Source organism: Callithrix jacchus, chromosome 11 (assembly GCF_049354715.1).
Source record: "Callithrix jacchus isolate 240 chromosome 11, calJac240_pri, whole genome shotgun sequence".
In the NCBI taxonomy this organism is placed as follows: domain Eukaryota; kingdom Metazoa; phylum Chordata; class Mammalia; order Primates; family Cebidae; genus Callithrix; species Callithrix jacchus.
The window spans coordinates 118,706,954-118,731,010 of record NC_133512.1 but is presented as its reverse complement, the minus strand read 5'-3'; the positions used below and the strand labels follow the sequence as shown (position 1 = coordinate 118,731,010).

The 24,057-nt window shown below is 49.5% G+C and overlaps 1 protein-coding gene and 1 long non-coding RNA gene across 6 annotated transcripts in view; one reads left to right on the top strand and one right to left on the bottom strand.

Annotated features, from left to right (window-relative positions):
- The window catches only part of LEP (leptin), a 26,696-nt gene extending 12,015 nt beyond the window's left edge, over positions 1 to 14,681 (top strand). The window contains exons 1-4 of one of the 5 annotated variants that reach the window (XM_078343853.1): positions 3,287 to 3,315; positions 8,862 to 8,948; positions 9,167 to 9,338; positions 11,779 to 14,681. In XM_078343853.1, coding sequence (XP_078199979.1) covers positions 9,195 to 9,338; positions 11,779 to 12,135 — 501 coding nt within the window. In that variant the 5' untranslated portion in view covers positions 3,287 to 3,315; positions 8,862 to 8,948; positions 9,167 to 9,194 and the 3' untranslated portion in view covers positions 12,136 to 14,681. Of the gene's footprint in view, positions 1 to 3,286; positions 3,316 to 8,861; positions 8,949 to 9,166; positions 9,339 to 11,775 lie in introns of those variants that run through there. The other 4 variants (XM_035254825.3, XM_009003123.4, XM_009003121.4 and 1 more) reach the window with 4 other exon arrangements.
- On the bottom strand, positions 7,101 to 24,057 carry LOC108592968 (uncharacterized). The gene is made up of 2 exons (XR_004728233.3): positions 23,905 to 24,057; positions 7,101 to 7,380 (listed from the first exon to the last, which is right to left on the bottom strand). It is a non-coding gene; the product is annotated as an uncharacterized LOC108592968 (long non-coding RNA).

Genomic DNA, 24,057 nt, shown 5'->3' with positions numbered 1-24,057 from the left:
GCCCTTGTAGAGTTGCCTTTTTCTCTGTGTAGCCACTTAGCCACCCATGCTGATGCTTGCTCCTGGCTAAGTTTGTCATAAGTTCAGTGTGACACCCTTTCCCATGATAGGCTGATTACTGGAAGGTCCCAATCTGGTGGTGCTTCCCTCTATTGCTGGGTTGGGCAATCTCCTCCCAGTTACTCTGGGTTTGGCCATGTGACTTGCTTTGGTCAACAACAAAAAAAGAGCAAACAGGATGTTAGCAGAGACTTGAAAGTGCTTACAAGTTAGGTTTTCCATCTTCTGCTGCTCTTGAGAATCCAGAAGCTGTCACCATGTAAACAAGTCCAGGCTAGACCAGTTACCATCATCATCTCAGCTGATAGCCAGCCAGCCACCATAGGCATGAGTCAGGCCATATTTCTAGCCCACAGAATTACGAGCTAAATAAATAGTCTTGGGTTAAGCCACTAAGTTTTACGAATAGTGTGTTATGTGGCTCACAAATATATGAGACTGTGTATTTGTTGACTGGAGGAAGAGATGCTATGAAAACCACCTTTTGAAACTTCCCATATGCTGCCACTGACATCCTCATAAAGGTAAGAAAACACCCACTAAAATCTGTGGTTTACTTATTTTTCATTATTTTGTTTAAGGAGGTCTATAGTGGAAGAGGGAAAGGGGATAGGTGAAAAGAGATAAGGAAAAGACACGAGGCAAGAGGAGAAAGAGAACTCAAGGTGATATAACCAGCATGGAATCCTTCCCAGGCATGAGAATGGCTGGCCTGGAGCACTGGCAGTGTCTGGCTGGAGGAAGCTGGGATCATTTGTCCATCTAAGAGGCCACTTGGTTCCCTCATCCTCTTCCTCCTCTGCTCATGCACGCACACCCCTTTGCAAGACTGGCCAGGACTAGAGTGTGCCCTGCAACAGTCTGCACCCTAAGGATAAGACCCCTGGCTTTCTCATTTTCATAACGCCTACCAGTGCTAGCAGTCACTGTCTGTGGAACTGACACACAGCAAACCTGAATGACCCACCCAGAGATGAACTCAAAACCCTCTCCTGCTTAGCCCAGTGCCCTACTCTCCAAGTGAACAGACCCAGCTTGGAGGGACTGAAGGCAAATCTAACATGCTTGGTAACCTTATGTTTCCATAAGCTGAGCATTTAGAAAATGGGGACCCCTGCAGTCCTCCACTATAAGGAGCAGCCACTATTCACTGGGCAACAAGAGTGAAAATCCATCTAAAAAAAGAGAGAGAAGGTGTGAGTGAGTCGGCACTGAGACGTGTCCATCTTCCCCACCCTCCCGCAACGCCTGTTGGAAGCTGAAAACTTGACCCAGAATCAACCAAGAAAATCAGCTTTTGGAGGAGTTGAGCAGACACAGTGGATCATTTGTTAATGAACAAAACTATCAGGCAGAACTAGAGTATGTCGAGAAATAGTTTAGACCCAAGAGGACTGAGGGGTGGAAAGCATGGGTGTGTCCCGTGGAAGCTGTGGGGCTCAGGATGAGCAGTGCATCCATCTCACACTGCTAGGTAGCCTGGCCCCTGGCGCTGCTTTGTTTTGTCAAGCTGTAGTCTACACCCTGGCCTACTGGAAATGGCTTAACATGACGTATTTGGTGGAGTATTTATTCCATAGATGTTTATTGTGCTGTGAGCCACTGCGCCAGGCCTTAATTTTTTATTTTTAAGAGACAGGGTACAGTTCTTTCACTCAGGCTGGAGCACAGTGGCACAATCATGGCTCACTGCAGCCTCAAACTCCTGGGCTCAAGCGATCCTCCCACCTAAGCCTCCCAAATAGCTAGGACCACAGGCGCACACCAAGCACCAGGCTTTTTTTTTTTTTTTGTATAGAGACAGGGTTTCACTAGGTTGCCCAGGCTGGTTGCAAAGTCTTGGCCTCAACTGATCCTCCCACCTCAGTCTCCCTAAGTGCTGAGATTACAAGCATGAGCCACTGCATCCGGTCTCTTCTTTTGCTTGGTTCACGGGCATCATTTGCAGTTCCCTGCTTTATACGATGGGTTGGCTCTTTTTCTTTTTTAGATGGATTTTCACTTTTGTTGCCCAGGCTGGAGCACAATGGTCCAATCTAGGCTCACTGCAACTTCCACTTCCTGGGTTCAATCGATTCTCCTGCCTCAGCCTTCCAAGTAGCTGGAACTACAGGCATACACCACCATACCTAGCTGATTTCGTATTTTTAGTAGAGACGGGGTTACACCATGTTGGCCAGGCTGGTCTCAAACTCCTGACCTCAGGTGATCTACCCGCCTCAGCCTCCCAAAGTGCTGAGATTACAGGCGTGAGCCACTGGGCCCGGCTGGGTTGATTCTTAACAGAGTGGTTTGTTTTTGGAGCTTCTCTTCGCGATGGGGACCAGAACAGGTCTGGGTTCCTAGCCCACCACTATTCCTCAGCAGCTGTGGATTCTAAGGGAAGTCCCATTTAACCTCCCTGGACCTTTGTTTCCCATCCCTGAAGCCCGAAGATAAAACCACTCTCTCACAGGCTGTGATGAGAAAACAAGGCTACGTCTGGGACCCTTACCCCCACTTTGTACATAGGAAATACAGGGATGAGAATGGAGACCCACAGTGCTTCCAGAGCGTCCCCAAAGGCCGCAGTGCCCGCCCGGAGCCCTCCAGAAAGCGCACACTCCCTGGGGTGCCAGCCCTCAGAGACAACTCGCCCTGGGCCATGGAACTGGATTCTCCGCGCGCCAGAGGAAGAGTGGGACGGCAGAACCCCCAGCCCCCCATTCTGGGTGGGCGCACCTGGCGCAGGGTGGGCCGCTCCCTCTAACCCCGGGCTTCCCGGACATCCAGGGCTGTCGGGACTGAGCGCCGCGTGGGTAGCCGCCGGCCGGGTCCCGGCTTGACCCGCCACCTCGAAGCCGCGACCCGGCCAGCGAGGGAGCCGCCGGATGCCCCAGCCGGCTCCGTAGAGCCTCTCACAGCCACTCCGCCCCGGCCGCTCCACGCGCGGCTTGAAACACCTTCCCGAGAGCCCGCCTCTGGCAGAACATCGAGGATTTCTCGCTCCTGCCAGCCACACCCAAATTTTTGGGAGATGCCCAAGGATGTGCGCGTGGCTTCTGGTGCGCCTAGGCCCTCCCTCGAGACTCTGCGAGGCGCGCACTGCGGAACCGGGGCTCGCAGCTGCCCTGCGGAAGGGGGGGGCGGGGCTGGAGCTGGCACTTGGGGTGCGCCGGGGCCTGCCGGACAGTTGCGCAAGTTGTGATCCGGCTTCTATAAGAGGGGCGGGCAGGCATGGAGCCCCGTAGAAATCGCGGCGCCAGCTGTTGCAAGGTAAGGCCCTGGCGCGCTCCTTCCTCCTTCTCTGCTGGCCTTTCTTGGCAGGCCACAGCGCCCCACCCCACTCTGGACTCCGGGAAAACTGAAGCAGGCAGGAGGCAGGGCGATGGACTGGACTATGATAGCTTTGCACCGAGTTCTAGCCAGAGAGAAGGCTCCCTGGAACCAGGGAGAGTTGGATTTGCTGCTGGGCTGCTCCAGTGCCCAGAAGGCAGGACTCTGACCTTGCAGAACCAGCCAGGTCCCTGGGAGACTGTCAGACCCACCAACCTCGTGGCATTGGCAGAGCTGAGATGCCTTGGAAATTGCCTTGGGCACATCCCCAATGATCAGGGTATACCCACCTCCATCTTTTGTACAAACCTAATACAATTTATGGAGTGTAGTACCTGGCACACCATAATTACTCAGCATAGGTTTGATGGTGGCAGCTAACATGTATTGATTGCCATTGACCAGCCAGATGGAGCTGCGGCTGCCAGACTCCTACCCTGGTGGGGATGGGGTAACTGACTGCCAGAGAATTTGGCTCAATTTTCCTTTAAATCCTACCAGTGCTGTTGACAGATGCACAAGTCACACGGACTCCATCTTCATGGAGCCCCTCTTCTCTCTTTGGCTCCCATGCCTCTGTTGACATCTAGGTGGGGAGGTGATAAAGTTGAGGGTTGGAGGAACACAGATGGAAGTGATCAGTCTCAGGCCTAGACATTGCTTTGCTCTGCAGGTAGGAATTAGGCTTCATTTTTCCAGGGAAGTTCCTGACCTCTGAATGGGAGGGGCTGTATAAGGCCAATGCCTAGGAGAATGGCAGGGGTGAGTAGAGGTGGGGGAAATCAAGTGTCAGGAAGACTCAAAATCTTCCAGAGAAATTGTGCAGGGTCTCACCAGATCTGTCCTCAAAGCCATGCAAATTGCCTTCTTTGCAATGGATACAATGAGGTGTCCTGGGGACAGAACTGGTTATAAGAGAACTTCTAGCCAGGACTGCTCAATACGCGCTGTTGGCCCATCTGGCTCACCTATAGCCTTCCTTGTCTCTGGGCTTGGTTTGGATTTCGGTGTGAGTGCCGCTGCCTTTACCTCCTGTTTCTATAGTTTAAATGGTGGTGCTTTTGGGAAAGGACTCCTTAAATAGAGTTAGGTCCAAGTGAGACAACTGGACCAAATGACAGGCTGGCTGCCATTTCAGAGTGGTAGCTTCAAAGAGGTGATTAATGTCTTTCGGAAGGGTGATCTCTGGGGAGGTGGGTGAAGAGCAGAGACTTGGTGGTGCCATTCCGGGAGCACAAGCTCTCTTCCTTTGCAGGGCAGGAATGACCTCTGGTAGCCAGAGTTGCGTTTGTTCTGTAGGATTCTGAGGTGGGCCATGGGCAGCTGGAACTGGGGAGTGTTCCCAATCTCTTTCCCATTAGGATTGTCTGCAGAACCAAACATGGAGGCATCTAGAATCGTGGGTGCTCCTGTTCTAATGCCCTTAGCAACAGGAAGGCCATGCTGATCATTGCCCTCTCAGGCAGGGAGACAAGGCAAGAGAGAAACAGTGGATGCTTTTAGATTCTTTCCCTTCCCAAGCGGTTGTGGACATGGGGCTGAGGGGAATATTTCCATGTTGGCTAAAGGAGTGTCCTCCTCATATTTTGTACATCTTATACCCAAAATAACTCTTCTTGGTATTTGGGGAAATACTTTCCTCCCCAGCCATTCTAGGAAATGGCTCCAAGTGCCAGGGACAGAGCCAGGGAAGTTGCAATTAATTCCTGCCCATCAGGCCCCAGGCAGATGCCTCACATGTCTGAGTGGCCCATGCAGGGCATGGAGGTGGCCACCACAGAGCCTGGCTCAATGTACCACCCCCACCTAGATGTCAACAGAGGCATGGGAGCCAAAGAGAGAAGAGGGGCTCCATGAAGATGGAGTCCGTGTGACTTGTGCATCTGTCAACAGCACTGGTAGGATTTAAAGGAAAATTGAGCCAAATTCTCTGGCAGTCAGTTACCCCATCCCCACCAGGGTAGGAGTCTGGCAGCCGCAGCTCCATCTGGCTGGTCAATGGCAATCAATACATGTTAGCTGCCACCATCAAACCTATGCTGAGTAATTATGGTGTGCCAGGTACTACACTCCATAAATTGTATTAGGTTTGTACAAAAGTAATTGTGGTTTTTAAGAGTAATGGCAAAAACAGCAATTATTTTTGCACCAACTATTTACTGTCTTGAATTATCCCTCCTCTCCTAGTCCCTAACCCTGCTCCTCCCAGCCATTCTTCCTCCCCTTCTCCGGCCATGGCCAGGCCCCACCCAGGTACTGAGACTCAGGTGAACCAAGGAAGACTTAATGCCCACTCTTTTCTGATGCCCATGATGGCCTGCATTAAGTCAGCATTAAGTTTGGCTGCATTTAGCAGAGACCCAAAAGAACAGTGGCTTTTTAAAGGCAGACATTATGTCTCTGACACACACGTAGCACAAGTCCAGAGGTAGGTAGTTCAAGACCAGCATGGCATCTCAGCTCCACGAGGTCCTCAGGAACCGAGCTCCTGCAGCCCCCAGCCCTGTGTTCATAAGGGTGAGGCCTTCATCCTCCTGGCCCAAGGTGGTGCTACCATATCTACAGTCCAGGCATCAGAATGGAGCAAGGGATGAAAAAGGAAGAGACGAAGGCATGTGACAGGTTCCTGAGACACCTCTGCTTATATTTCACTGGCCAGAATTTGGTCACATGGCCACACCTAGTTGAGAGACTCTGAGAAGCAAAGTATTTATTCTAGACGGCCATATCCCTACCTAAGACTTGGAGTTTCTGTGACTGGAGAAGAATGGAAGACAAGATATTGGGAATGACTAGCAGCCTCTATGAAAAGGGTGATCTGTGTTGGTGTGTGTGTGTGTGATGTGTGTATGAATATGTGTGTTGTGTGTTGGTGGGGCAGATTCTTGCAAGCACTTTGATCTTAGATGGATCTGTTACCAGTTCTCTCTACAGACCCCCAGAGGTTTCCCCTAAACCCAGCCCCTCCTGTTGGGCAGCCTTACTCAGCGGCAGGTTCTCGGCTCTATGTTTTCAAGAAACCACAATTTATTTCCACCCTCCACTGAAGCATATCATCAGTGGTGATAGAGGGGGCTTGTAAAACTGTTTTTGCACTTAGGTATTAGAGGGTGGCCATTATGTGAGAGTGACTATGACCACAGTTAATAGTCACTCTCACGATCTGGTAAAAAATTCTCTTGGGAAGGAGGGTGTTATCAACACATGAATCTTAGAAAAGGAGGCAAGTTGATCTTATGCCGCATGGAGAAGACCCAGAGACACCAGGCGTCCTGTTGAGATAGCCTGTGGGAGACAATGGGCCAAATGCTTGATTCACAGTTGGCTACAGGTAGTGTGGCCCACCTGCCTGGTAATTAGAATAATTTACCCACCAACCCTGCTCTGGACACGCACACCAAGAGCAGGGGCTTCACAGGTTCATCTCATTTGTCCTTGTGGAGCCAGGTGGTGGTGTTAGCTCCATTTTACTGAAAGGAAACATATTTGAAGGAAGTATCTTGCACAGAGACATGAAGCCAACAAGAGCAGAGCCTGCTGCCGGAGCCGCAGCGCACGATCACCACACTCTCCCACTTCTGCTAGGGTTTCACAGAATCCAAATGGGGGTTAGCACTATTTAACCCAGTTCCTCACACATTTGGAGTATTACTCAGGTAACAAGTAGTTAATAGGGGAAGTTTTACTTTTTTAAGAGATAAATTTGCCTTTTCACAAATTACTTGGTGCACAGTATTTTTTATGTTTGAAGTTGAGGTGGGGGTACAATATCATAGCGTCTTCCCACAGCAGGGCATTTGCTTCCACGTGCCATGTTCCCAGCAGCTGCCCTTGACTGGGAATTGGGGTATAATGTGGGCTTTTCCTTAAATCTGGAGGTGCTGGAGGGTGGTGGCTTGCACTCTGGTGGTGGCTTGCCTTCTGGGTCTGAATCCTGACTATGTGATGAACCTGTTTGACTTTAGGCAAGTTGACTCCTCTCCCTGAGTCCCATATTTTTCTCTCCTGTAAAATTCAGATTAAAAAAAAACATGACTTTGATCAAACATCATAAATAATATATAGACAGACTGCTTGTTTTTATTGTACTGCCAGAAAATGAATCCTAATAGTGTCATCTACGGACAGAAAATGTATTACCCGTTTTCAAGACCCAGATGAGAAAGAACACGAAAAGCAGAGAGTAACTTTACTCCACCTGCAGAACCTTCATCCTAATATTTACTTACATTTCATTATTATTTCAGGCTCACGCACATATACTTAGCATGGATCATTGGCCACAGACTCGCATACATTTAGCTTTATTACCTTTTGCCTCATGTATCTCATTAAAACTTTACAAGATACTTCCTTAAAGCATCCTTTCCTTTCAGTAAAATGGAGCTAACACCACCACCTGGCTCCACAAGGGCAAATGAGATGATCCTTAATCAAGGATCTGCATATCATTTTAATTTTAGAATTCATGGTTCCAAGACTTTGGAAGTTCCAAGCGTTCTGAGTGAATGTTATGTTATCTCCCACCGCCATGTCTTCATACTTCCCGACTTCTCGGCCACTACAGCCACCACTTTCTACTCTTAGTAACCCATACTCAGTCCTTAATCCCCAGTTCAGGTGACACTTCTTCCAGGGAGCCCCCTTTGCGTGCTGGTGGTTTTTTTTTTTTTTTTTTTTGAGACAGAGTCTCACTCTGTTGCCTAGGCTGGAGTGCAGTGGCATGATGTCAGCTCACTGAAACCTCTACCGTCCGGGGTTCAAGTGATTCTCCTGCCTCAGCCCCCTGAGTAGCTGGGACTATAGGTCCCTGCCACCATGCCCAGCTAACTTTTGTATTTTTAGTAGAGATGGGATTTAACCATCTTGGTCAGGCTGATCTTGAATACCTGACCTCGTGATCCACCCACTTCGGCCTCCCAAAGTGCTGGGATTACAGGCATGAGCTGTCGCACCCATCCTCTGGTATCTTGTACCTGCCCTTTTTGCAAAGCCCTTTTCTTCTGCTTTAGAATGGCTCATTGACCTATTTGTTTCTCCTGTTAACTCAACTCCAGTTGAGGGTGGAGAGTATCTGTTGGTCACCACTGCATCCCTGGTGTGGAGCACTGTGTCTGACATAATATTTAGACGATCAAGAAGTGCCGGTGAGATTCAGGCTCCCAGTGGGTGGGAGAGAAAGGAAGTAAGGAAGCAAGTGGTAAAGGCCATCACAGAGTATCTGCAGGCTGCTGTGAGGGAGAGATGCAGAGGACCAGTGAGTAGCATAATTCCTAATGACAGTGTAATGATAGAGAACATTTCACAACGCCTTTAAGCTCTTCCACATGCATTATCTAATTTGATCCTCATAAAAGCCTAGAGATAGATACATTACAGGGATGAAGGTGGAGTATTTTGTGATTATGTGATACGCTTAGAATTATACAGCGAGTAAATGACTGGGTTCAAACCACACCTTAAAAGTCTGTTCTTTTTCCCTTGAGGCACGCACTGAAGTCTACGTCATCCCTGCCACGTCCATTCGATCACACCCTGGCCTCACTGCTCTGTGGTCTACAGGATACCTCAAGGTGGTTTTATTTACCAGACAATAATCCTCTTCCTAAGAGGATGCATTTCATGAATACATATGTAGATCATGAATTGTCTTTGACTTTGAGGGGTTGGTAGCCAGGACAGAAAGCAAAGCTGATTTTCATCCGAATCCGGTAATGTGGTTAGTAATGGGGCAGATGGGTGTATTCTGAGATCCCAGCTCCTTGCAATGTGTGGTTCTTTCTGTTTTCAGGCCCAAGAGGCACATCCTGGGAAGAAAAATGCGTTGGGGATGCCTGTGCCGATTCCTGTGGCTTTGGGCCTGTCTGTCCTACACCCAAGCTGTGCCTATCCAAAGAGTTCAAGATGACACCAAAACCCTCATCAAGACGATTATCGCCAGGATCAATGATCTTTCACATACGGTAGGGAGGGTCTGCGTGGACAAAGTAGAACTATGGCCAGCCCAGCACTGGTTCCTAGTGGGACTGGACCCAGATAGTCCAAGAGACGTTTATTGAACACCTCCTGAATGCCAGGCACCTACTGGAAGCTGAGAAGGATTTGAAAGCACAGGTCTCCCACTCTTTCTGGTTCTTTCTTTTGGCCCAAGAACATTTAACTTTGCCATGTTTCCATTTAAAAATCACAGCATTTGGGCTGGGTGTGGTGGCTCACACCTGTCATCCCGGCACTTTGGGAGGCCAAAGCAGGAGAATCACTTGAGTCCAAGAGTTCAAGACCAGCCTGGGCAGCATAGGGAGACCCCATCTCTACAAAAATAATAAAAAAATATTAGCTGGACGTAGTGGTGCACACCTGTGGTCCCAGCTATTTGGGAGGCTAAGATGGGAGGATCACCTGAGCCTGGGAGGTTGAGGCTACAGTGGGCTGTGATCGTGCCACCATGCTCCAGCCTGGGCCACAGAGCAAGACCCTGTCTCAAAATAAGTAAATAAATAAATAAATATCAGGATTTGGTCAGGCACGATGGATCACATCTGTAATCCCAGTGCTTTAGGAGGCCAAGGCAGGAGGATCAGTTGAGACCAGGAGTTCAAGACTAGTCTGGGAAACATGGCAAGACCTCTATCTCTAATTTAAAAATAAAAAATAAAATTAGGCTGGGCGTGGTGGCTAACGCCTGTAATCCCAGCCCTTTGGGAGGCCTAGGTGGGTGGATCACCAGGTCAGGAGATCGAGACTATCCTGGCTAACACAGTGAAACCCCGTCTCTACTAAAAATTTAAAAAATTAGCCAGGCGTGGTGGTACATGCCTGTAGTCCCAGCTACTCAGGAGGCTGAGGCAGGAGAATTGCTTGAACCCAGGAGGCAGAGGTTGCATGAGCCGAGATCATGCCACTGCACTCCAGCCTGCCTGGGTGACAGGAGCAAGACTCTGTCTCAATAAATAAATAAATAATAATTTAAAAATAAGAAAAAAATAAGAGGATTCTCTGATATCATGAGGCCTCATGGGCTTATTTTTACTATACCAAGGGGGAAACTAGGCCTCAGAGATTAGCTGAGGCACATGCAGGCACAGCCACAGTCACTTTCCTTCCTCTCCCCTCTGCCCCTGCCTTCTGCACTCGCCTTCCTCCCTGACTTCACTTCCTTGAGTCTTAGTGCCTAGGACCAGAGGGAGCTGGAAAGTTCCTTGTGTCCCACTGGCAGGTGCAAGACCCCCAGCAGCATCTCCTTGGGGCCTCTATGCCATCTCTAATGTGCTTGTCATTAGGGCTCTTGTAGTTCCAGCTGATCTCCAGCCCCACCTCTCAAAGATACCTGAAAGAGTGAGTCTACCCTTTTTCACATTCAATCTTCTACTGATTTGCAAATCGCCGTCAGTGCCCACCCTGGTTCTTTCTTTGAGATCCAGCAGGCCTAGACCTTCAGCCATTTCCCTGATGAGGTCTGTATTTGAAATTAGGACTATTAAGTGTGAATCTTCACACTTCTGATGTCTGTGAGATCTTCAGCAGGTTCCTTAATGTCTTTAAGCCTTAGTTTCATCAACTGGGTAATGGGGATGTCACACACTATTCACAAGGCTGTTATGAGACCTAAATTAGCTAAAGCAAGTGAATCCTCCGTACCTCCTGCATGGAGCTCTCTGGTCATTGTGGGTATCTCATGGTAGTCTTGGGCAGTTAGGGAGAAGTTAGGTGTCCAGAAGCAAAGATGGCTTAGAACTAGATAAAGTCTTGGGCATTTTCAAAATAGCCACTCAGCAAGGCTGCACGTGATACAGCCCAAGTGCCCCAACTTGAGTGGTGTCAATACATGATATCATGGGGGTCCAAGGGTAATAACCACAGAGGTGTCAGCCTCAGTGCTGTGGGCAGACAGATGGGGAGAGCCCTCCTGGAACTGGAGTCACTGGAGCAGGGTTGGGGAGCCTCACTGAGGATACCACCCTGATCTCTGAAGAGGAGGGACTGCCTGGAAAAGCTGACTGGGAGGAAGGACTCTGCTGGGGTGGAAGGGACTAGAGCTGGCTGGGGTGGCAGCGCTTATGGAGGACCTCAGATGCCTGGGGAACAAACTCCACTAAATAAGACATAGGGAACCACGGCTGGTTTTTCAGCAGAGACCATGTAGAGAAAGGAATGACCTGGGAGAGCTGGTCTGGAAATGGAGGGAAGGCTGGTGTGGGAAGGGCAGGAATCTAGGAGACCGGCTTAGAGGCTTGGCAGTCACCTGGGCTCAGGATACAAGGACCTGAACCAAAGTGGTGAGGGAGGGTGGAAGGAGGCAGCCCAGAGAATGAGCCTCCAGGCCCACGGGGAAGGCAGAGGGCTCTGAGAGTGATTCCTCTCTGGTGCTGAGCACTTGTTCTCCCTCTTTCTCCTGCACAGCAGTCAGTCTCCCCCAGACAAAGGGTCACTGGTTTGGAATTCATTCCTGGGTTCCACAGTGACCTGAGCTTTTCCAAGATGGATGAGATACTGGCGACCTACCAACAGATTGTCATCAGTCTGCCTTCTGGAAACATGATCCAAATATCCAACGACCTGGAGAACCTCCGGGCCCTTCTTCACCTGCTGGCTGCCTCTAAGAGCTGCCACTTGCCCTGGGCCAGTGGTCTGGAGAACTTGGCAAACCTGGGGGGTGTCCTGGAAGTTTCGCTCTACTCCACGGAGGTGGTGGCCCTGAGCAGGCTGCGGGGGACCCTGAAGGACATACTGCAGCAGCTGGACCTCGGCCCTGCGTGCTGAGACCTTGAAGGTCGTTTTTCCCCCAAGGACCACATTGAGGGAAGGAACCAGCTGTCTCCAGGAAAAAAGAGCATTGCATGGACACCCCTTATCCAGGACTCTACCCATTTCTCTGACTCCTCTAAACCACCCTTCCAGAGGCATAAGACCCTAAGCCTCCATTTGCTTGAAACCAAAGATATATACACAGGATCCTATTCTCACCAGGAAGGAGGTCCGCCCAGCAAAGAGTGGACTGCATCTGGGACTCCCACCAAGGTCTTCAGCCATCAACAAGAGTTGTCTTTCCCCCTCTTGGTCCATCTCCCCCTCACTGCATGCTTCAATGTGACCGCGGTAATTTCAGAGTGGACAGGGGGCAGGCAGAGCCTTTGGATGGCCAGAGCAAGCTTCCCTCTGAGATTCCGAGGAACTCCGTGAAGGCCACGTCCACACACAGCAGGAACTGGATGGCCAGAGCAAGCTTCCCTCTGAGATTCCGAGGAACTCCGTGAAGGCCACGTCCACACACAGCAGGAACTGGATGGCCAGAGCAAGCTTCCCTCTGAGATTCCGAGGAACTCCATGAAGGCCACGTCCACACTCAGCAGGAAACTCCAAGCAACACAAGCTGGAAGCACTTATTTAGTCTACATTTTATTCTGGATGAATTTGAAGCAAAGCATCACATTTTTTGTAATTTTGGCCTTGCTTGGGTGAGCCAATCACAAGAACTACAATTTAGCATGCAAGTCCCAAATAGGAACACTGCCATGTAATAAATCCAGAGCGGGAGCAACTCTGGACCATTCAGAGGGTCACACCAAGGACCCCTGCTCTGAAGATCATAGTCTCCAGTGTGGGACCTTCACTCCCTGATAGGAAAGACCACTCTCTAGCAGTCGGAGAAAGCCAGATCTCACCACTGCCCCAACAAACGGCCTTCAACTTCATCACTTCCCCCTAGGGGTGCCTGGCCAGGCCTCATACACACCCTCCTCCACTGCCAAAAGAGCTATTTTCATGAAAAACATCTCAAAGATCTTGGGGGATTTTTACTCCAGTGATAAAGAAAACTCCTTTATCAGGTGGTCCTGAGACCTGACAAGCACTACTAGGTACCCACCTTGGCACACAGGTAAGTGCGGTTTGACTGCTGGGAGTGCAAAGTTCCTGAGGGCAGGCCACCAGGATGGCTCTTCCCACGGGAGGTCACGTTCAGGAAGATGAACGGGGAGGTTTGGGGTTTGCCACCATCCTGCTGCTGTGTTTTTGCCATCACACAGTGGATGGTGGTTCTGTCGGAGGAAACTTGAATCAAAGCAATTAAGTTAAGACTCAGCACCTGCTTCGTGCTCAGCCCTGACTGGAGCTATGGGCTGGAGAAGCTTACCAAATAAACATGAAGATTCAGTCCTGCTCTGGACCCTGCATTCCCAGCGGTCAAACTGCACTCACTTTTGTTCCAAGGCGGGCAATTTACCATGGCAGCCAAATAGCCAAACGCATAGTGCAGTCAGCAGCAGGTGGGAAATGGCGTGAGCTGAGGGTGGCCGTGCCCAGGGGCCCACGGGGAAGCCTGCTCACACGTTGCAACATGTTTGCTTTTCAGGGCACGTTAGCATCTATTATTGCATAGACACAAGATAACTGAGAATTTAAAATAAGAAACACCTAAGACCATAGCAACCAACAAGTGGCAGGACCAGGACTCCAGCCCAGGTCCTCTGATCCCCAGAGCGTCCTGTGAGGCAGTTAATGCTCTCTAGAGAGGGACTGGAGCAGGGAGACCGAGTACTTTCTGGAAAAGAGGAATTTTGAGGTAGAGTTTAAAGGAGGTGAGGGATGGGAATTGCCTGCAGAGAGAAGGCTATTTTGCTGGAAGGTTTCGTGTGTGGAGATGCAGAGGTGAAGGTGTGAGCAGTGAATTACAGTGAGAGACAGAGAAAGAAGAGATGGGAGGGAAAGGGCCATGTTGAAGGGACCTTGAAGGGTAAAGAAGTTTGATATTAAAGGAGTTAAGAGTCGCAAGCTGGTGCCGTGGCCAGGGTCAGAGCTACTCTGGAAAACGTGACCCAGATCATCGCAACTACCTAATCAGGCTGGGGTGTCTTAAGCCTTTTGCTCACAAAACCTGGAACAATGGCTAATTCCCAGAGTGTGAAACTTCCCATGTTTTTGCAACTTAAAAAAAAAAAAAAAAAAGAAAAAGAAAAGTTTGGTTCGGAGCAGTGGTTCATGCCTATAATCCCAGCACTTTGGGAGGCCAAGGCAGGAAGCCCATGAGGTCAAAAGATCGAGACCATCCTGGCCAACATGGTGAAACCCCTGTCTCTATTAAAAATAAAAAAATTAGCTGGGTGTGGTGGTGCGCACCTGTAGTCCCAGCTACTCGGGAGGCTGAGGCAGGAGAATCGCTTGAACCCGGGAGGTGGAGGTTGCAGAGCCCGAGATTGCTCCACTGCACTCCAGCCTGGTGACAGAGCAAGACTTCGCCTCAGAAGAAAAGAAAAAAAAAAGTTTGTTTGTTTTTTCAAAAAATCTAAATACATTAACCTTGCCTGCTGCTCTTTGTTTCCTGTCACTGTTTGTGGAGGGGCTTCAGGAGAGCTGTTTGTGTGTGACAGGGTAAGGCCTGACTGGCCCCCATCCACCGCTGGGGTCAGCTCCATCCCGGGCTTGGCCACAACCAGCCGCTAGTTATTCAGGCAAAAGGATTACCCCAAAGCACAGAGATGGCGAATGAACACATTCCGCACCCATTAGGGTGCAAATCAGCCTCAAGAAGCACCAAATTATTAAAAGAAAAAGAAACAACAACCACACACACATACACACACAGCCGTGCAAACAATCAAACAAAAAATGCATACAACCCAATAACAGACCCAGCCAGGTACATAGAGTAGAAAAAGGGAACCTCTCTTGCTTCAGGCACAGAGCACAGGCAATCGTGCAGTGCACGCAGAATCTGACAGTTTCAACCCAAGTCCTGGGGGACTTGGAGGGCTGGCCCTTCAAAGGCAATCACTTCCATGAGCGACTTCAAAGACTCTCCCCTCTTCAAAAAAGTTGCTGGCTGCTCTGGGAATGAAAAGAAATAGTGACCCAGCACAGTGTCTGGGTTTAAGTGAACCTTTCTTCGCTTGCCATCCCAATTAGCAACAGGCTTGCAATGTCAGTGGTCCCAGGCCAGGGAGCATGTGGATGTCAGCTCACCTTAGGCGTAGATGACAGCTGCTGCATCCTCTCCTGCTGTCTTAGCTCGAGGTGCTGCAAGAGATCACTTCCCTCCAGGAGTGCCTGGCCAGACCTCGCAACCCCCACCCCCAAAGAGCTATTTTCGTGGAAACATCCTAAGTAGTTGCAGAAGATGAGAAAATGATCTCACTCCTTCCAAAGAACCCACCCACAGCCCGAGTGGCTTCAACAACAGACATTTATTTCTCATGGTTCTGGGGGCTGGAAGACGGGGATCAGGGTGCCAGCATGGTGAGGTTCTGGGAACGGCCCCCTCTGGATGGCATACTGCCATCTTCCCGTGTGTTTTCACATAGTGGAGAGAGTGAGAGAGCTTTGTGAGATCCCCTTCATGAAGGCCCCACTCCCACTCATGAGAGTGAGGGCTCCACCCTCATAACCTAATCACATCCCAAAGGCCCCCACCCGCTAACACCATGGCACTGGGGGTTAGGATCTCAACAGATGCATTTTGGGGGGACACACACATTTGGTCCTCTGCACCTGTGTACTAGGTTATGGGGAAGGAAGGGTGCCGCAAGCTCCTGAACGAGGGGAGATCACGGAAGTGGGGCCATCAGATGTGGCTGGCTGGGCCTCAATGGGACACTTGCCCATTGGTGAAGTGCCTGACCTCCCATCAGGACTCCTTTAGCTGCCAGGGGCAGAAACCCAAGACAAACCAACCTAAATCTAAAACGGGAGAATGGGCCGAGCGGGGTGATTCATGCTTATAATCCCAGCACTTTGGGAGGCTGAGAAGGGTGGATCACAAGGCCAGGAGTTCAAAAACCACCCTGTCCAATATGGTGAGACCCCGTTTTTACTAAAAAACACAAAAATTAGCCGGGCATGGTGGTGCGCACCTATAGTCCCTGCTACTCGGGAGGCTGAGGCAGGAGAATGGTTTGAACCCAGGAGGCAGAGGTTGCAGTGGGCCAAGATCATGTCACTGCACCCCAGCCTGGGCAACAGAGTGAGACTCCATCTCAAAAAAATAAAAAATAAAAATAAAATAAAAAGAGAGAGGCCGTCATGCCTGTAATCCTAGCACTTTGGGAGGCCGAGACAGGTGGATCACGAGGTCAGGAGTTCGAGACCAGCCTGACCAACATGGCGAAACCCTGTCTCTACTAAAAATATAAAAATTAGCTGGGCATGGTGGCAGGTGACTATAATCTCAGCTACTCAGGAGGCTGAGGCAGGAGAATTGACTGAACCTGGGAGGCAGAGGTTGCAGTGAGCCAAGATTGTGCCGCTGCAGTTCAGCCTGGGTAACAGAGTGAGACTTCATCTCAAAAACATAAATAAAATAAAATAAAATAATAAAAAGAGAGAATGAGCTAGCCACAGTTGCTAAGAAGCCCAGGCCCTGGCCATCTCTTACAGCTGTTCCTTTGCATTTCTTTCTTCTCAGACAGCCTCTCCCTCTCCTCGTGGTGGCACAGACAGCCTCCAGCATCTCCAGGTCCTTGGGGTTCTTGGTGCCCAGGATCTCGGGAGATGAGCGACTCTCTCTGTCAGTAGTGGCAGCAAACACTTTATGGAGGGCTCTTATTGGCCAGGCCTTGTCACAAGCCCACCTCTGTTGCCATGGGCAGCCCCATGTGAACCACGTGGACTGAGAGTGGGCATCAAGAGTCCCACCACGAGATGCCCAGAAAAGTAGATTAACAAGCCGAACATGTGCAAAAAGTAGAAAACATATACCTACTACCGCGTCTCCTGCTCTCTGGAGTCACTGAAGTTCATGATTTAGCCTGGGAAGACCTTGAGTCCCATCTCACTCCCCGGCAGTTCCCACTACTGCCCACTTCTCCCACCAAGCCAGCCCCTCCTGCCAGGCCCCGGTTCCGGCCCACCCTTGCCACTGTGCAACAAAGGTCAATCAGTGGGGAATGGGGGTCTGTGGGTAAATGCCCCAGCGTCCCACCCTCCACAGGGGCAATGTGGGGTGCCTTCTTCATGGGATTGAGACCTGGGGCTCACATCAGTAACCAGATAGTATGGCCTCTTTACTGGCTTTCCCCTGCCCTGCCTCATTCTCCCCTATCCTCACTCCTGCTTCCCAGGCATACCTCCCAAATAAACCTTCTGCGCCAGAATCCTCCTCTCAGGCTCTGCTCTTGGAGGTCCCCAAAGTAAGACAGCTGCAAGGAAAACAGAGCTGGGTTTGGATGCTGAGAGGGTTGGGAAACAGGTTGTAGGGAGGCGCAGCAGGCACACACAAGACCCAGAGGGAGGCCTCCATGCTGTCCCAAGGAAGGAGGACAAGGACAGGGACCCTCAGGAAGAAGGGATCCACTTCAGAGAAGGCCCCTTCACACGGGACAGAGCAAGGACAGGGGCGGGCACCGCCTGGATGGCAGAAGGACAGGATCCATAGAGAAAAAGGGATGCAGAGAATGAAAGACGAGAAATAGATTTTAAGAGTTCAACATCACCTTACGATGCAACTAGTCTGGTCCAGTGCCCAGCACAATGCAGCCCCACCATTCTGATGTGGTGGGCAAAAGAACTGAGATTCTTGGGCAGGGTGCAGTGGCTCATGCCTGTCATCCCAGCACTTTGGGAGGCTGACACAGGCGGATCACTTGAGGCCAGGAGTTCGAGACCAGCCTGGCCAACATGGCAAAGCCCTATCTCTACTAAAAACACAAAAATTAGCCAGGTATGGTGGCATGTGCCTGTAATCCCAGATACACAGGAGGCTGAGGCAGGAGAATCACTTAAACCCGGGAGGCAGAGGTAGCAGTGAACTGAGATCGCGCCACTGCACTCCAGCCTGGGTAACACAGTGAGACTCCATCTCAAAGAAAAAAAAGAATTGAGATTCTTGCTGGTAAGCTCATTATTTAACATGTAGGCAAATTCTTCAAAAAGCTTGAAAACATACCTATCAAAGGTTAAACTCCTTATTAGAATTCTGCTTAATCTTAATTTGTTCAACAAACCATTTTGAGCTCAAATAGAGGTCCAAGTCAACTGTATAAAAGACAGCTTTGAGATAATGAGGGAAATTTAAATGTGGGTTTCGTTTTCTTTCTTCTTCTTCTTTTTAACTTTTTTTCCAGTGACACGGTCTCAGAAGGCCCTGAGAACATGTGCCCCAATTTCATTTTAGATGCTGATAAGGAATTCTAGTTAATTTTACCAGGTATAATGATGGCATGGTGGTGTAATTATTCTTCAGTGCTTCTTTCTGCATTCAAGATAGATGCAAACGGAAGTTTCAGGTGAAATACTGTAATGTTTGGGATTAACCTTAAAAAACTTCAGCAAAACTATTTTTAGTATACATTTGAATTTTTTATAATTTTATAATCTTTAATACATATTATAACCTATATATAAGTAAATATATATCTCGACAAGATCAGCAAAATGTTGAGAATCGCTAAAGCTAAGTGGCAGATACATGGGAAGGGCGTCCGTAATACCAGACCCTCTACTTCTGGGTGAAATTTCCAGAAGAAACACTTTTTGGAAATGTCTGGTTCAGCCTGGCCCATCCCCTGCTGGGTGAGTTTTGCATTCATGGAAAGGGAGGAGGGGGACTGGGGAGAGGAGAGGGAGAAAGAGAATGTGGCGTGGAGCTGAGCTGTATTTAAGCGCACATTTGATTTCACTGCCTGGCAGATGTCCCAGGGCCTTGCGGGGACGGCAGACTGTCAGGGCCGGTGTGAAACAGTGAACCAAGACAGAGATCCAGCAAATCAAACAAGAAAGGAGTGGTAAGAACCAGCTGCAAGGGCAGGAGAGGCGAGTCCTGACGCTCACAGGGAAAAGCCAAAGCTGCAGCTATCAGGGCCTCCAGCTCTACCCCAGCCCTGCTTAGGACTCAGGTGTCCCACGGAAGCCAACTCCCCTCACCCAAGGGGGCATCGTGGTATTCCTGCTGTGCTGCTGTCCCTCCATATTAAATGATACTGTGTAGGGAGAGAAGCCTTTAGACCATTTGTAACCACACAATGAGTTCACCTTGCCTGCTGCCTGTAGACAGAACCGATTTATCCACAGCAAGGTGAACCCATATCCACAGACTAAAGAGTAATTCATGCAGGGCAGGCTGTGCAGGAGATGGTAGTTTTATTATTACTTAAATTAATTCCCCCCCCACCCAGAGCATTAGGGGATCAGAGTTTTTAAAGACAATTTGGCAGGTAGGGGCTTGGGAAGGGGGGAGTGCTGATTGGTCAGGCTAGAGGTAGAACCCCACCCGGTCAAGTCATGTTTTCTTACTGTCTTCTGTTCCTGGGTGCGATGGCAGAACTGGTTGGGCCAGATTATGGGTCTGAGTGGGGTCAGCTGATCTGTGGAGGGCAGGCTCTGCAGCATATCTCAAGCACTGATCTTAGGTTTTACAACAGTGGTGTTACCCCCAGGAGCAATGTGGGGAGGTTCAGACTCTTGGAGCCGGGAGCTGCATGACCCTAAATTGTCATTTATGATCTTGCAGCTACTTTGTTAGTCCTGCAAAGGCAGACTGGTCCCCAGGTGAGAAGGGGGGCTTTTCGGGAAAGGGTTGTTATCAATTTTGTTTTAGAGTCAAACCATGAACTGAATTCCTTCCCAAAGTTAGTTCAACCTATGCCCAGGAATGAATAAGAACAGCTGAAGGGTTAGAAGTAAGGTGGAATTAGGTTTGATTTCTTTCACTGTCATCATTTCCTCAGTTACAATTTTGCAAAGGAAACTGGGATCCCTGTCTTCTTTCCCACCGCAGAAATGAGACTCCTATCTCTCCCTTCATAACCTTCATCTGCAGCCGCCTACAGCCAGCTCAGCCCACCTCTTCCCTTGCTTACTTCAGATTCCTTCCAGGGCCAGGGGCAGACCACTACTCAAATCCCATCCCACCCACCCCAGACAGAATCCTCCTGAGTCCAGGAGATTCCAAGAGTGCAGAAGAACTGCCAAGGGGCCTATTCAGAGGTCTGCCAGCGTCCCCTCTGGGGCCTCCCTTCAGCTAGGTTAAGCCAGACCCTCGGGTGCCAGAGACTTCCAGACACAGACAGACCCTCCCTGTGGAAGGTCGGTGTTTCATCTCAAGCAAATGTCCCCAGTCACACCTCAGAAAAGCACCCCTGAGGTTATGATGACTGCCCCTTAATTCCTGAGGAAACACCAACCCTCACAGCTTCACCTTTCCTGTGTAGAAAATGTGTGCATTTCTCTGAGGGAAAGCAGGTAGGTGCTGTGCCAGTCATACCAAGCAGAGCCTCCCCCACCAGGCCAGAGACAGTCACAGAATGGGGGGCTCTCTTCCTCTCTTGGGCTTGGACTTTGCCTCTGACCTAAAATCTAGAGCTGGTCTGCACAGCCCAGCAATGATCTGGGGCTCAGGGAAACAGTCTAGGAACCCCCTCCATACTTCAGAATGGAGCAACTGAGGGTCCTGCCTAGCCTTGGGGGAGCATGTCGGTTAATTTAATTGGATGATGGAACTAAGGCCTAGAAGCCTTACAAGACCTTCACCTAAAGAACTCACATCTGAAGATCAGAATCTGAACCTGACTTGCAATGCCCAGGTGCCATAAATATACATGTAGAAATAGAAAGACAGGTATAGATTGATGGATAGTTCTTTACTTGTCCCATCTGTGCCCCAAACACATACACACATAGACATTTCTAGTCATCTTCTGCTTGCCAACCCATCCTCACCTCTTCCCGCAGAGGGACAGCCATCAGAAAATGCACTTCCTGGCCATGTTGATGGGGTTCAGGGTGGTGGGAGAAATTATAAGAGAAAAATTATAGAGGAAAGGATGCAAACCTTCTTGGAAGGCCAGGAGGCTTTTGCAAAAGTCTCAGGAAGGAATGAGCCGAAGGCAGTGGTTCTTACCCAGAAGCAATTAGGCAGGAGTAGGTACAAAGGAATGTAAGTGAGTTTATCTAAAGAGCTTGTTTACTCATGTGGTCCTAGACCAACCTTTGAACATGACTGCTGTATACTCAGGGGGTCAACAATGTTATTACCCACAAATGGCATTTTCTTTAGGCCTCATAACCTGGCCTTTAATCACTTGTAGGAATGCTCTCTCTGGGGAGGGTAACCATGTTGATTATCCACAAGTGTATTGACTCAAAGCCTTTGTCATGAAATCTATACTGAATAAATGTCTGCAGTACCAGCTGGTGAGGGCTGTGGCTGCTGACTTTTTACAGCACCCTCCTCGGGGTCTGTGAGTGGCCTGGACCCCTAGCCCACTCTTTCACTGGATATCTATGTCTCAGTGTATTTGTTCATGTCTCTGGGTCAGGGTCTGTGGGTCGGACCCAACACTATGTCACTATCTTAATGTTTTTGTTTGTTTGCTTTTATTGTGCTTGTTTGCTTTAGAGGTGGAGTCTTACTCTGTTGCCCAGCCTGGAGTGCAGTGATGCCATCATAGCTCACTGCAGCCTCAAACTCCTGGGCTCAAGTGATCCTCCTGCCTCAGCCTCCTGAATGGCTGGAACTACAGGAACACGCCACCATGCCTGGCTAAGTTTTTTCTTCTTATTTTTTAGAGGTAGGGTCTTGCTATGTTGCCCAGGCTGGTCCAAACTCCTGGCCTTAACTGATCCTCACCATTTCAGCCTCCCAAAGTGCTGAGAAGTGTCCTAAAGTTGAGTAGCTTACAGCATGGGTTGATGTAAACACACCCACACATGCACACACAGACATGCACACACACACACACACACACACACACAGCTGGCTCCAGGGCTCACCCACAGATCTGCCTGCCTTCCCACCAGCACTGCCAGGAGCCCTCTCCATTCCTCCCCTGCCCTGCTCCTTCTCTGGGGTGAAGAGCTCTTTAAATCATAGTCATCATTGCTGGGTGTGGTGGCTCATAAATGTAATGCCAGCACTTTGGGAGGGCAAGGTGGGCAGATCACATGAGGTCAGGAGTTCGAAACCAGCCTGGCCAAATGAAGAAACCCTATCTCTACTAAAAATAAAAAAATTAGCCGGGCATGGTGGCAGGTGCCTGTAGTCCCAGCTACTCAGGAGACTGAGACAGGATAATCACTTGAACCTGAGAGGCAGAGACCATAGTGAGCCAAGATCACGCCACTACACTCCAGCCTGGGTGACACAGGGAAACCTCTTCTCAAAAAAAAAAAAAAAAATCATAGTCATTGTTTCCCTGATCTTCACCCCATCCACTCTTCTTCATTTCCATATATTTTACTTGTACATTTGTTTATTAATTAATATCTACACCAATAAGAATGTAAGCTCTGCTGGGCATGGTGTCTCATGCCTATAATCTCAGCACTTTGGAAGGCTGAGGCAGGTGGATATCGCCCGAGGTCAGGAGTTTGGAACCAGCCTGGCCAACATGGTGAAACCCCGTCTCTACTAAAAATACAAAAAATTAGCTGGGCGTGGTAGTGAGCATCTGTAATCCCAGCTACTTGGAAGGATGAGGCAGGAGCATCACTTAAACCTGGGAAGCAGAGGTTGCTGTGAGCAAAGATCACACCATTGCACTCCAGCCTGGACAACAAAAGCAAAACTCCATCTCAAAAAAAAAAAAGATAAAAGAAAGAAAAAAAAGAAAGAATGTAGGTTCCCAGCAGGCAGGGATTGTCTTTTGGTCCGTTTTGTTTCCAGCTAGATCCCCAGCACCTAGGCTAGATCCTGGCATAGATAGAGTAGGTACAGTCTGTTGGCTGAATGGGTTTTTAACCTCAAGAGCTGATGCCTCATGTCCCTTCACCACTTAAGTACAAAAAAGATGTATGAGGGGAGGTGCAATGCTGGGCAGTCTGTCCACTTAGAGGATTCCAAGTCAGGCATGGTTGCCAAAGCCTTGTCATGTGGACAAGATTGGAGGGAGATTGGGGATCAATAAGTAGAATGTGGCAGAAGGCAAGCTTTGGCTTAGTCTCACCATCAGAACCACTCTTTGATAGCAGTGCCAGCTGGGGTAGACTGTGGGCAGATTGCTGCGGCAATGGCGCCCAGGCATGACTCCTGCCTTCTGGTGTCCACCCCCTAGTTTGTCTCCCTGCAACACTGACACTGGGTTTGGCCGCATGACCTGCTTGCCACAGTGGGACAACAGCAAACAAGACACAAGCAAAAGTTGGAAAAGGGCTTGCCCATGGGGGCTTGTCCTCTCTCGCTGCAGGGAAGTCTTCAGGCACCATGCAAAGGAGCCCAGACTGGCCTCCAAGAGGATAAGTGACCCGGTGGAGAGAGGCCCCAGCCATCCCAGCTGTATTAGTGGGTCTTTTTTTTTTTTTTTTTTCCTATATTTTCTGATGCTGTGACATCTTGGGACTTCATTGACACTGCAGGGACTGATCCTGCCAGGTTAGCTAATTCCCAGAGATAGCAAACAGCTCAAGGGGTACATGCCTTTCAAATGAAAATCAACCAGTCTAGAGTCCCCACCCCAACCACCTCCTCTATTGAGTGGTCATACTCAGGGCCACTGTCCCCTCCCCTAATCTTCCCAGGGCCAGGTACCAGACAACTAGAGCCAGCTCCCCGTGCTCCAGATCCCACTGAAATTACTCAAACTAGCCAATCCTAAACCTGCTTACCCTCACTTGCCTTGCTTTTTCTATGCAGTTGAACCGCTGCTCAAACCATGTCAGCTGGACTCATTCTCCATCTCTCAGTTTTGCTTCCTTCAGCACTGGCTTTATTCTTAGATAGTGGCAAAGATGACCATCAAAAACTCCAGGCCTATACCC